General features: G+C 36.0%; 2 protein-coding genes across 3 annotated transcripts in view; one reads left to right on the top strand and one right to left on the bottom strand.

Annotated features, from left to right (window-relative positions):
- The window catches only part of LOC107734567 (OX-2 membrane glycoprotein-like), an 11,708-nt gene extending 4,777 nt beyond the window's left edge, over nucleotides 1–6,931 (bottom strand). For both annotated transcript variants that reach the window (XM_016546553.1, XM_016546554.1), the window contains exons 1-5: nucleotides 6,849–6,931; nucleotides 5,567–5,634; nucleotides 5,251–5,326; nucleotides 3,926–4,258; nucleotides 2,859–3,188 (exon numbers count right to left, since the gene is read on the bottom strand). In XM_016546553.1, the coding sequence (XP_016402039.1) occupies nucleotides 2,859–3,188; nucleotides 3,926–4,258; nucleotides 5,251–5,320 (733 nt within the window). In that variant the 5' untranslated portion in view covers nucleotides 5,321–5,326; nucleotides 5,567–5,634; nucleotides 6,849–6,931. The remainder of the gene's footprint in view (nucleotides 1–2,858; nucleotides 3,189–3,925; nucleotides 4,259–5,250; nucleotides 5,327–5,566; nucleotides 5,635–6,848) is intronic.
- Nucleotides 6,932–9,483: 2,552 nt separating this feature from the next.
- Nucleotides 9,484–12,749, top strand: LOC107734570 (translationally-controlled tumor protein homolog). Its single transcript, XM_016546557.1, has 4 exons — nucleotides 9,484–9,601; nucleotides 11,707–11,780; nucleotides 12,105–12,292; nucleotides 12,608–12,749. Exons 1-4 carry the CDS (start codon nucleotides 9,574–9,576, stop codon nucleotides 12,732–12,734), a joined length of 417 nt encoding a protein of 138 aa, XP_016402043.1. The 5' UTR covers nucleotides 9,484–9,573; the 3' UTR covers nucleotides 12,735–12,749.
- Nucleotides 12,750–13,449: the final 700 nt, after the last annotated feature.

Below are 13,449 nucleotides of genomic sequence, written 5' to 3' on the forward strand. Positions count from 1 at the left end.
ATTACCATATTGGCTGTTTATTAGTACTTATAAAGCACATATTAATGCCTTATTCTGCATGACCATATTCTAGATCCCTTAATCTTAATAAGCGGCAAATTAGGAGTTTACTGAGGCAAAAGTCATAGTTAATATTTAGTTAATAGTGAGAACTGGTCCTAATAAAGTGTAACCAAATAATATATATATAGTTCAACTAGCTGCCAAAGCAACGTTTCTCATTTTTCAATTAGTTTAACTTGATGTACTGAAATAACTAAAATGAAAACTGAAATAAAATGAACAAAAACTATATAGACATAAACAACTAATAAAAATGACAAAAACACACAACAAAATTGTGTTTTATTAAACTTTAACTAACATAAAGCAGCACAACTTCAGAAAATATAAAAATACACAAAAACGAAAAATATTAATAAATACTATAATATTATCTTAATGATACTAAACTAGCACTTATAATTTCAACTTGGCCTACTGACAAGTGAGGACCATATCTATCTTTTAATTTGTTTTTGTTCCATATCAAAGTACATTTTTATTTTGCGCATGCATTCGAACCTTTATTATCTGCTAATTCCACCAGTAATTGCAGCAAATTAACACATTGAATTTACAGTCCTAATTTTAACATTTTACTTCCTTTTTAAATCTTTAGACATAAAATCCATAGAGATATCTTGTGTACTTTTGGTTGCTGAGATAATGTTCAGCTGGGAACCCTCACAACAGTCTAAAGTGTGCCAAATATGTGAACTTTGTATATGTCCATTACAAATACTGTACTGGTCATGTAGAACTTTTCTTTGTTGTATTGTAAGTGGTAGCTTCATTCAGAAGACAAAAGAAGGCACTTGTGTTGTTATGCTGATTACAAGCCGTCAGACGTTGGTCATGTCTGCGGCAGACTCCATCAAAGAGGGACTCTGTGACATAAGTCAGATAAAAGAGAAAGAGACAATCCATGACAAGACGAGGGGAGACTGAATCTCTGTCCACTTTTGTGACTGTGTGAGCTCTCTGGTGACAACAGCCAGACTGTTTGGGGAATATCAACAGAGGGAAAGCAAACACAATGGAGCTCTGTTCTAGAGGAACAGAAACGCAGTAATCGCACTGGCCCTCATCCCAATCTATCCCCTAAACTACAGTCACAGACAAGCATTATAACCAGTGTCAGCTTTGACTGATGGTGAACTTCCTCCCCAAGAAGAATTTACCTTGAAATTAAAGGGATGTTTTCAACAGAGCAAAAAATCTTGACGCTAATATCACCATTGCAAAACAGTTGCATGAGATAAAGAATATAGCACATTTTGTTATCTCTCTGTAATTTATAGCGATACTGCACCGAAACTTCACTGAAACAGGAAATGCCACAGCAATAGATATTGCTGTAGAAATATAAGTGTATTTTCAGAGTGAACAAGGAAGAAATCCATCAAATTAAACTAACAGTTTACCCCAAAAATTCAATGCTGTCATTTACCCAATAGTACAATAAAAAAAGCATCATATATGTCAGGGGTGGCGAATGTCGGTCCTGGAGAGCCGCAGCCCTGCAGAGTTTTGCTTCAACCCTAATCAAACACACCTGAACAAGCTAATCAAGGTCTGAAGGGTTACTAGAAAGCTACAGGCAGGTGAGTTTTAATTAGGGTTGGAGCTGTACTCTGCAGGGCTGCGGCTCTCCAGGACCGGAGTTCGCCGCCGCTGATATATGTGGTCCATATGACTTCTGTCCTAGTTCTCTTTAGCGCTCTCAGTTATTGACTCAATTCAGTCACAGGGGTTCTGAAGTTATTTGGTCAGTTTGTCACACATAGTTATCATATGGCTTCGGAAGATTTGCAATATAGTAGTATGAGTATGGGTAACACTTTAGAATAACGGTCCGTTGTTAACAAGTAACTATGCAGGAAGTAATAGGTAGTACTACATTAACACTTAACTTAATACTATTAACTAATAGAGAAGCAAGATTAACTAAGCAGTAAGTAGTAGCAAATTTAGGACAAAGGTAGTTCCTTATTAGATATTTGATAATTACTAAAAAAATATATCCTCATTGAGAACGACTTGCGAACTATGACCAATTAATAAAGAATAACCAAAGAATTACTAATCACAACAGTATACCGTCTTAAAAGTGAACAATTGGGTTCTTTGTGGAAACTAATTTATGAATATGATATCCCCCAAATAAGTCGACTACAGGTTGAAATTGTGACTACTACTCTTACCAAAGGATGGATGTTCTCTGTTTATTTCAAACAAAAACATAAAATAATAATAAAAATAATTCATTTAAAAATGTTAATAAATTAACAAAGTGGGGTTGGGTAATTATTCCCTTAATTCTATTTTTGAGGTGTTTGTATGTTTTTACAAACACAGACACACACAAATACTTTCTCCCTCTCTTCCTCACCTCTCACTGCGACTTTCACTGTTACAAATACACCCACTCAGACATATATTTAAAGAACTTTGCATGACCTGGAAGACAGACAAAGGGGCTGTAAAATACCCAAACAACACTTACGGAAAATGCACACTGATTTGCCATTTGTTCACATATCGTTATTTGAATTCAAAAATTAAAAGACATATCACAGAAGAGGTCAATTCAAGCCATTTTATGAATTGCATTTTCAATTTCAAGATTCAGTCCTAATATATCACACCTGAACCAGATAATCAAGGTTTTGAGGTTTATTAAAAACTCTGACAGCTGTGTTGGAGCATCCCTAATTTTTTGCCAAACATTTTAGAGACCATTCAAATACACAGCCTTCATTTTAAAGCAAATAAACATGTCTATAAGCTCTGCCATTACTGCCATTTGAACTTACCATAAACAGACAGACAAGCTGTCTCGCTCTTAATGCCATCTGGATACGTGTGAAACTCGCAAGTGTAGCAGCCCTCATCCTCTGTCTGAGCCTGGTGTATGGAGAGCTTGGTTTGCCCAAGTGATGGATTTAGAGTGATCCGACCCTTGAAAGGGGTCTCAATGATGGGTCTGTCATTCTTGACATAAGAAGCAACAGTGGCGGTGTCCCCTTGCTCAGCTGTTTTTTTCCATAAAACCTGCCGGACTCGCTTACTGAGAACATACTTGCACGAAAGAGTAAGAGGCTTTCCGCTCACAACTGTTTTATTGTCCATCATTTCCACCATCGCTGAAAGGAATATAAAAGGAAAAGTGAAGAGATTTTACATGACCATTAGGTAGGAATGTTTACCCAAAAATGGAAATCATGTCATCATTTACTCAGAATGTTGGTAAAAGTTTTGGTGTCCACTGACTTGGTGACACTGTATGAGACATTTCTCAAAATATTTTCTTTTATGTTCCACACAAGAAAGAAATTCATACAGACTTGGAAAGACATGAAAGTGAGTAAATGATGACAGAATTTTCATTTTTGGGTGAACTATCCCTTTAAGACTATGCTCAGGTAAATATTTGGAAAATGTGCGACACTATCTATTAGCATACGCACATTGCCTTCACTTGTTATCAACACTAACTGATAAAATGAAACTTATCACAAACCCAATGACAGTTTTTATCTGATGTAGAGTCGTGTGGTTTTGTGATAGTTTGTTGTCAGTTTTTTAAGTAAAAGAGGTCAGGCAGGATGGTGGTTCTCACCACTTCTTGTTGGGGCACTATTTATAACCAATCGTCAATGTCTTGTGAGCGCAATGTAATAACCACCAATAACATCATGAAACCATCTTAGTGCAGGTCTAAAAAATAGCATTTCCTATGCTACATTTTTGCAGTCTTTTTGATGAGTAATATTTCCTTCTAAATTCATATTTTCAAATTATCAGTGGGGAAAAATATCAAGAGCACAGAAACATGCTGTGGGTATTTTTAGAAAGTTTGAAAGTGATTACCAAGCCTCACCCGTAAGTGAAAGACATGTCCTTCCTCTCTGCTGCCCGGTTGGGTACACATCAAAAAGACACTGGTAGCAGCCCTCGTTGGCTGGCGCGGCTCTTCTGATGGTGATGACGCTGGTGTGAGCTTGTTGACCTGTGGTTTGCTGTGAAAGCTCGACTCCATCCACTTTGGTGACATGATCATTCTTATCAGGCTGATAGTGTAGTATAGTTTTATTTGCCATGTCTAACCACAGTACTTGTTTTAAAACCTCTCCTGTCTCCATGGTAATATTACAGGCTAGCATGAAGGGAAGTTCAGCCATCGCCTGCAGATGAGGTGGTGCAAGGACCTTGCCTGGGACATATTGACAAATCTGATATCATTTAAAATGGTATACAACAAATACATCCACCTCTAACCATTTTTTAAGTAAGCATTTTAAAATAAGCATTTTTTTTTTTTTTATTAAACTTTGTTTTGCTATTATTAGGGGGCGTAAAGTATAAAATGTCAGAGTGGTACAACTATTCTGATATCATAATATCGGAAAATAAAAATATAAAAGAAAATATCTATTAAAACACTGAAATTCTTGACAAAAAAATAAATAAATATTAGAAACAAAAATGCTTCACTGCTAATTATTTTTTTTAATAGTTTATGAATAAACTTGTCTGCCTAATAAAAGTCATGTGGCATAACCAACATGCAGAAAAAAACATAAAACAGTAAATGTATGTCATAATGCAGATATAGAAGCTTGTCTCTGCAACATGATAATACTACTACTAATAATAATAATAAAATCAATCGTGACTTTTTTTTCTCACAGTTCTAAGATTATATAACACAACTCTGACTTTTTTTCTCAGAAATGTATTCTGTGGTGGAAAGCGGAATTGCGAGATGTAAACTCATAATTCAGAGAAAACAGATATAAGATATAAAATAAGATATAAGATAAGAGATTCAGAGATATAAGATATAACCTCAGATTTGTGAAAAGTAGACTCAGAATTGCGAGGGAAAAAGTCAGAATCCTTGCAAGTTTATATCTCGCAATTCTAACTTATTTTCTCAGAATTGTGAGAAAAAAACATGTTATTACATTTAATGGTTACACTAATGTAGTCATTCAGTTTAATCTCTTCTGGAAAATGGCATAAAACCATATAAAAACATATAAAACCAACATGAACACAAAGAATACATTTCAAAGAACCATCTGCTATATTTGTTTAAGATTTGTCCTTTCCTTTATCATGGACACTCTTATATGTCATTGACCCAAATTCTGCTCTAGATCTTAGACATTCTAATGCTTAGAAAGGAAACCAAACAGGCACCTTGTAGTCGAGAGAGCAACATCAGTGTCAACCACACTTGCAGAGATATTGCAGAGATATATCCACACATCTTGACCTGCAAGATCATTTTAAGTGTTGGTCAATAAAGTAATGGGCCAAACAAACTTTCAAGATTTCCAGAGTCCTATATTAGTCATGTGCATTAAAGTAGACTCTACATAAACAAGTTTCACAATGGCGTAGTTCATTACAATGAGCAACCAAGGCAGTACCACCCTAATGAGCACTGCTACATTGTGTGAAACATCTAAAAAATATACAGCACTGACAAAGTCAGAGAATTCAAGTTACTTACAGACACAGATTTGTAAAGAGCAGACAGTCCATGCACACAACATCAGTTCAGCTCCTCAACAGCCATTGCTTTGTAATAAAAAAAATAATAATAAAATAAGACATTTTATTAAAGATATTAATAAATCAACTCGAAATATCACACAAATAAGAAGTTTTTGTTCCGTGTGCTGCTGAAAGACAAATTTCTATTTGGGTAGCATACTGCTCAGATTCACATCTGACTTCAAGGATATATTTGTCCTACAAGTCTTGTTTATTTTGGAATTTGAGGATTCACTGCACTATTTATGGCAGTGGTAACAGTGCAATTCAGCATTTTTGGATTGTTTGGAAATGTGATTGTTATTTGCCAGGTTTATTTATGGCATGAAAAACAAAATCTCCAACCACCTGCATCCTGTCAAGGTTTATTACCTCTCTGGTACTTTAACAACAGTTTAGGTATCAAACTACCACTTTATTGTCTAGACTAACATTAACTTGAGGAAATAGCTTCCCTTGCCCTTTACACAAACTATATGATTAAAATCACTTGTGGCTTAACTCTGCCAGTAAATCCACAGAAAGAGTGGTTCCAGCAGATGATTTTTTGGGCCACATGGCAGATGCTTCCAGGCAGCCACACGCCCCTGATGATCTCAAATGAAAGATCATAGTTTGGCCTTTTTTATTTATTTTGTTATTTTTTCTCCATTTCGTTGTCCAAAAAAAAAGTAAGTAAGAAAGAAAGAAACTATCTTCTCCTCTATTTTTATAATTTATTTATTTGCTTTAAATTCTACACAAAGGAATTTGAATCATGGTTACATTTTATAATAACATGTAAATTAAAATTATAGGCCTATTATACAAATATAAACGTTTTATATTATGTGTAATGATTTAAATGACAGTCTATAAATCATGATCTGTTGAACAATATAATACGTAATTATGTGTTAATCTGTAATCCAGATTGAAGAATAATTGTCTGAATATAAAGTCTTCGCAAAATATGTGATATATAGACAATTCACTCAAGATTAACAAAAAAACTAAACTCAAAGTTCCATAACTAAAGTAATTTATAGAAATAGTGAACAGAATGCATATACATAGACATGAAACAACCTTGTGTAATTCAATACATTTCGGGTCTACTTTAACTAGTAACATTTGAAATTATTCGATTAAGAAAATATGGATTATTATTTCTGTAATTTAAGAAGAAAATTAAATGGTTGCAAAAACGTAAGCGTCTGCTTTGATTTCACCTTTATTAACAAGAATAAGCGACTCACCCTGCAATGCATGGCTGAGTTCTTCCGTATTGTAAAAATCCAGTGGCTCAGCGTTATTCTGGCATGTGTGAGATTCGGGATACGAATGGAAGTGGAAGTGAGGAAGTTCGGGCATGCAGTCGTGGGAAGCATAGCAATCAGTGTTCAGAGAGGCCCAGTTACGTTCAGTGTATGGAAGCGTGCAATTACTAGACCGAGTAAACAGCGACATCTAGTGGTGTGAGCCTTCTGAATTCAAAATCTACAAAAACATTTCTCTCCCTCTCTTTTTTTTTTTTGTACAATGTCAACCTGACCCAATTAAAAATATATATATATTGAGGAATATACCTTTTTATAAATATACTTTGGTTATGTTCGGGCACATAACAGGCCGAAAATCAAGTTGGCCATGCTAGATGAGAGATTGAGAACTAGTTTACGTATTTTGTATTTGTACGTATAAGTGCCTAAAACTTTTCACAGTACTGTAGTTTTGCAGGTAGGTATATTTATTTATTTAGTAAATTCACTGTCATTAAAGTTGTTGCTATTTTGTTATTTAATAATTTAACAGCCTAAGATCAATACTGTAAACTTCATTTGTCATCATTCACAACCTAAAACTGGAATAATTCTGTCTCACTGCATTGTAACTGTTGCTATATTGTGACATGTTTTCAGGTTTAAAAAAGTGTTGAATGTAATTTCTGTTCAGATGCATTTCACTGTAACTATGCTTCATTATGAAGTCATGATGAAACATTCCATTTCAGAAAATGTATTCAAATTACTTTGTCAAGATGCATAGTTTTAAGTTTTACCAATTTAGTTAAAGCAATGGAATACCCCAAAAATAAAAGGAATAGGAATAATTTGGCCTTTAGATGTTCTTTAAAGGTCAGATGACTGGGCCAAGATGTCCCCAGGGCTGAAAGTGAAAGTGAAGTGAAGTGTGGCCAAGTATGGTGACCCTCAGAATTTGCGCTCTGGATTTAACCCATTCAAAGTGCACACACACAGTAGTGAACACACACCGTGAACACACACCCGGAGCAGTGGGCAGCCATATTGCTGCAGCGCCCGGGGAGCAGTTGGAGGTTCGGTGCCTTGCTCAAGGGTCTCACCTTTGAGTCGTGGTATTGAAGGTGGAAGAGAGTGCTGGTTATTCACTCCCCACACCAACAATTCCTGCCAGACCTGAGACTCAAACCCACAACCTTTGGGTAACATTTACATTTAGTCATTTAGCAGACGCTTTTATCCAAAGCGACTTACAAATGAGGACAATAAAAGCAGTCAAAACTAACAAAAGAGCAACAATATATAAGTGCAAATGACAAGTCTCGGTTAGCCTAACGCAGTACACGTAACAAGGTGTGTATATATATATATATATATTTATACACAGACACACACACACACACACACAACGAAAAACAAGTAGATAGAATAGAAAAAAATAGAAAGCTAGTGTTTGTTTGTTTTTTGTTGTTTTTTTAAATAAAAACATCAAGAGATGATAACTGTTCAGGGGAAGGAAGCAAAGATGAAACCATAGCAGATAGCCGGGAGGGTGAGAACAAGTATAGGGTAACAAGTGCGACTCTCTAACCATTAGGCCACGGCTGCCCGATGACGCCCGATGACGCCCGATGAGCCCCATCACCCCTCCTTTCATAATTTTCAGTTGCAGGCCTTTACAACTACATTGTTAATTGTTTTCATTTGATTCCCATAGCAACATGTTGGGTGATGCATAGTGATCCTCTACATGCTAAACTTATGTAAATGACAATTTATCAGTATATGGACACTGAGGTGCATCTTCCCCCATCTGCCTATAACACTTTGTTGAACAGATAGACAATAAATAGGAAAAGAGAAAAAATTAAAACAACAACATCAAAATGGTATGAGATAATCATATAAAGAACTTATTAGCTTCACATAGATGCGTTTCTGCTTTGTGCTGTCACTTCCTAGAGGATGATGGCATTTAAATGTAGAAATTGATTGCCAAATACATTATTAATTATCATTCCCATAAAAAACCTGTTTGAAATATTTAGAATAGGGAAAGAAAACATCATGTATTTGGATAGAACTTATTACATTTTTTAGGTTATTTTTTAGTTAAGGTTACCTGTTATATACCTAGTAGCCTATACCTGACTCATAGCTTGTCATAGCTCCACTCATCCAACACCAACAAAAGACACAAAAATGGCTGTACTATGTGACTAATTTGATTTCCAGACATAGAGAGAACTGAGAAATCATAGTCATATTCTGCCATATGAATAAAAATATTAGCATATTTTGTATTTGTATATTTTTATGCCATACAAATAAAAATATTTATTTAAATGTCATCGGTTTGTTCATTGTTGCACAAAATGAAGGCCTAGACAATCATTTGGTGACATGGAACATCTTACACACTATCATCAACAATAGGCCAAAACTACATTGAAAAAAAAAAGAAGAAAAAAACATACAATCTAAAAGCAGTATGATCCCAAAGAAATATTACAAAATATGCTAATATGCTAAATGTTATTTTAGCATATAAAACTGTCAAGACGTGTGGAATGATTTCGTGTTACACCATTAGAGGGCGCCCGTGTTGTTCACTGCATATATAAGATGCTCAATCCACGCGCCAGCCTTTTCAGCTGAGTCCACGATCAGGTCACGGCCAGCGCTGTTCTCCTCCTGACACCCCCAAACACAATCCAACAAAATGATCATCTATAAGGACATCATCACCGGTAAGAATAGCGTCTAACACGCCGTTGCAGTCCAGAATGTTACGTTTTTACCAATATTTTTGGCGTCGGATGTTAAATTGTTAAAAAAGAGCCGGTGGTCTCTCAAGACTCGCTGCGGCCTAACTTTCTTGAATGCAGTTAGCTTAGTGGCTAACCAAGCTACAAAACCGTGTAGGCTCGCGTTTCTTTGCTGAGCTCCTAAATAACTGTCAACCTAACGATTGCGAATTTTTTACGCCAAAACTATTTCAGGATATGAAAGTGTTCGGTTTATATTCAAGCAAATCTGACGGTAAATGGGAGTGTTAACAGCTGAGTTAAAACGCCGGTTCGCCAGTTTGGGGCTCGGTAGAAGTTGTGCTGTTAAGTCATTTTAACACCCATACTCTTCCAAAATATGGCTCGTGTTGAAAAATAACATATTTTTGTGATTGTTTTTATTTTAATGGCAGAAACAGTATTTTTTTTTTTTTCAATTTCAGAAATCTTTGAGATGATGAAATAAGCGCTAAACAGGGCGTGTTACTAGTCTGGCCACTTCACTTTAGTCAGCTTTTCTCAGGCCCTTTAAATGTAAAGTTATATATAACATGCATTTTGCGGGAGTTATAAACGTGGGACGTTAACCATTATCTCGATCATTGACGGATATTTCAAAGCCTTCCGTCGTTTTGAGAGAACACATTTATTCATTTTGCTTTGAGAACATTCCAGTGAACACTGCTGCTGACAGGGATTAGAAGTGAAAATGCGAGAAATTCGTTTTAAAGCGTCCATGTGAAAAGGGAGGAAGAAAGGGTAAAGAGGTGAATGAGTATTTAGAGCTGCACGATTAATCGTTAAAAGATTGCGATCTCGATTCAGACAACCACACGATCTCATTTCTAAATGACAACGATTCTCCCGTGTCTACTAAACCTTTGAAAAAGTCTTACCGGATCATTCAAATCTGCGTTCGCACTGCCGCTGACACAATCTATCTATCTATCTATAATTTTTGGCTGTGTAAGCAGTTGTACCCTGCCTCAACAAAGTAATTTTTAGTCTGATGTGATAACATTAACCAAACTAATCTTAAAAAATAATCTGACGCTAAACTTTTGAGCAGTAAGGCTCTCTTATAGACGTACAATGATGACCAACTTAGGACACCTTTGTAGGTTACGACCTATGAAAACAAACCATGTTCTGAGTACGTATATTGGATGGGCTACAGCAAGCTGATTTGAGACCTAAATTTGTCTTCAACACCATATTTTCTAATCGTGTTCTGTAGATATTGGCATTGGTTGTACAGTTGCCGCTCAATATGTTAGTGCTGAAGTTTTTACCCTGAGTGATTGGTCAGCTAGTCAATGCCATACGTTTATTTTAAAGGGATACTCCACCCCAAAATGAAAATTGTCGTTAATCACTTACCCCCATGTCGTTCCAAACCTGTAAAAGCTTTGTTCGTCTTCGGAACACAATTTAAGATATTTTGCGCGGCTGACTCAGACGAGCGTAAACTGCCTGCGTTCAGCTCATATTCTCCAAAGTGGTGATGCGGACAGACATAGAGGAGACGAATTGCTGAATAAAGTCGTTACTTTTGTTTTCTTTGCGTACAAAAAGTATTCTCGTTGCTTCATAACGTTATGGTTGAACCACTGATGGCAGATGGACTATTCTGACGATGCTTTTCATACTTTTCTGGACCTTGACAGTGTAATTTACTTGGCAGCCTATGGGACAGTCACAAGCCTCCCAGTTTTCATCCAAAATATCTTAAATTGTGTTCCGAAGACGAACGAAGCTTCTATGGGTTTGGAACGACATGGGGGTAAGTGATTCAATTAATACATTTTCATTTTGGGGTGGAGTATCCCTTTAAAAATGACTGCCCCAAACTTCTAAACGGTAATGTATAATTGGGGGGTCTTAACCAATCAAATGTAAAGCTAAATGGGTATTTCTACTGAAACTAGAGACATTTTGTATCAGTCTCTCAGAGCCAAAATAACCAGAACACATCATGATGGTTAATATAAATGACAAGGTATTCTGAATGTTGTCTTGTCTCATTTTTATCTTTTTCTTTTTTCTTTTTCTTTTTTTTTTCACAGGGGATGAGATGTTCTCCGACATCTACAAAATCAAAGAGTCTGAGAATGGAATGATGATTGAAGTTGAGGGGAAGGTATGTGGGTTATTTTAAACCAAATGGCTTTTTAAAAATTGATTTTATAAGTGAAAGCCCTCTTATGGACGTACAATGATGACCAACTTAGGACACCTTTGTAGGTTACGACCTATGAAAACAAACCATGTTCTGAGTACTTATCCTGGATGGGCTAAAATTAGTCTAAATTAGTTTTGAGACCAAAATTAGTCTAAATATTTTTGAAATCAGTTCTGCAGATATTTACATTAATTGTACAATTACCAATCTTTGTTAGTACTGAAGTTTTTACCTTGAGTGATTGGTGTGATATCAGCTCCAGTCATTACCTCTGATTTGCAGATGATCAGCAGGTCGGAGGGAGACATAGATGATGCGCTGATTGGTGGCAATGCATCAGCGGAAGTTCAGGATGAAGGCTGTGATTCTTCCACTGTCAGCGGTGTAGATATTGTCCTCAACCACAAACTTCAGGAGACCTCCTATGACAAGAAGTCTTACACAGCCTACATCAAGGACTACATGAAGGCGTAAGTCATGAAATCACCTTTGAGAAGTGAATGTTGTACTGTAAATATCATGGTGAACGTTAATTTTCCTAGTGTTATGACTTGAGTTTATGCATCATTGACAGCTCAGAGTCTTGCATTGTGGCCACCTGGGTTTTAAAATGTTGAGATGCTAAATAAAATGTCCTCACGCTTTCTGCCTGCCCTATGAGTGGCATGTAAGATTGAATTGGGGACTACAAAACTTTTACTTAAAGCAGCTGTACTTGGTAGTTTGCAACACTAAATGAAACCTTATTATTTTGCTAATAATTGCCATTTTTGTTTTTATAACAGAGTGAAAGCCAAGCTACAGGAAGTTTCACCTGACAGGGTAGACCCCTTCATGGCTAACGCACCAGCTGAGGTCAAGAAAATTCTAGGCAACATCAAAAACTATCAGGTGGGATTCAGTAATGGCTGATACTGTCATTGTGCCGTTTTTGTATATGCTCAAAAGTTTGAGATTGGTAAGATTCTTGCTTTCGAAAAGTCTCTTCAATCAAAAATACGCTGATATTGTGAAATATTGCAATTTAAAGCTTTTCTGTTTGAATATAGTTTAAAATGTAATTTATTCCTGTGATGCAAAGCTGTTTTTCAGCAGCTATTATTTCAGTCTTCAGTTTCGCATGATCCTTATGAAATCATTCTAATATGCTGATTTGCTGCTCAAGAAACATTTCTTAATACTGGCGTTAAACTGCTGTTTCATATTTGTGTAAACTGATCATTTTTTCACGATCCTTTGAAGAATATAAAGTTCAAAAGAGCAGCATTTAATGCATCCTTTCTGAGTGAAAGCAGTGTTTCCCATACATTGATTTATTTGTGGCGGCCACCACGATATCAAAACTGACTGCCACATAGATTTTCCAAATGGCTTTGACTTCGTTGAATAAACATGAGCACTGCACGTTTCAAAATCGAAACCCGGTGCGGGTTTTTTTATATCACTGTATTTCTGAAGGAAACCGACTGTCTTCAGAATTTTTGATGTCATTTTCATTTCATCTTGCATGTAATGCCTGATAAAGCAGCGTTTGTGAGTGGAGCGCTGCTTTGTGTATATGAATAAAAAAGCCAAATTCCGTATGTGTACAGCCGTTACCGGGGAAACCTCTATTTCTCCCGCTCTA

Source organism: Sinocyclocheilus rhinocerous, unplaced genomic scaffold, assembly GCF_001515625.1.
Source record: "Sinocyclocheilus rhinocerous isolate Xijiao unplaced genomic scaffold, SAMN03320098_v1.1 scaffold580, whole genome shotgun sequence".
Lineage (NCBI taxonomy): Eukaryota > Metazoa > Chordata > Actinopteri > Cypriniformes > Cyprinidae > Sinocyclocheilus > Sinocyclocheilus rhinocerous.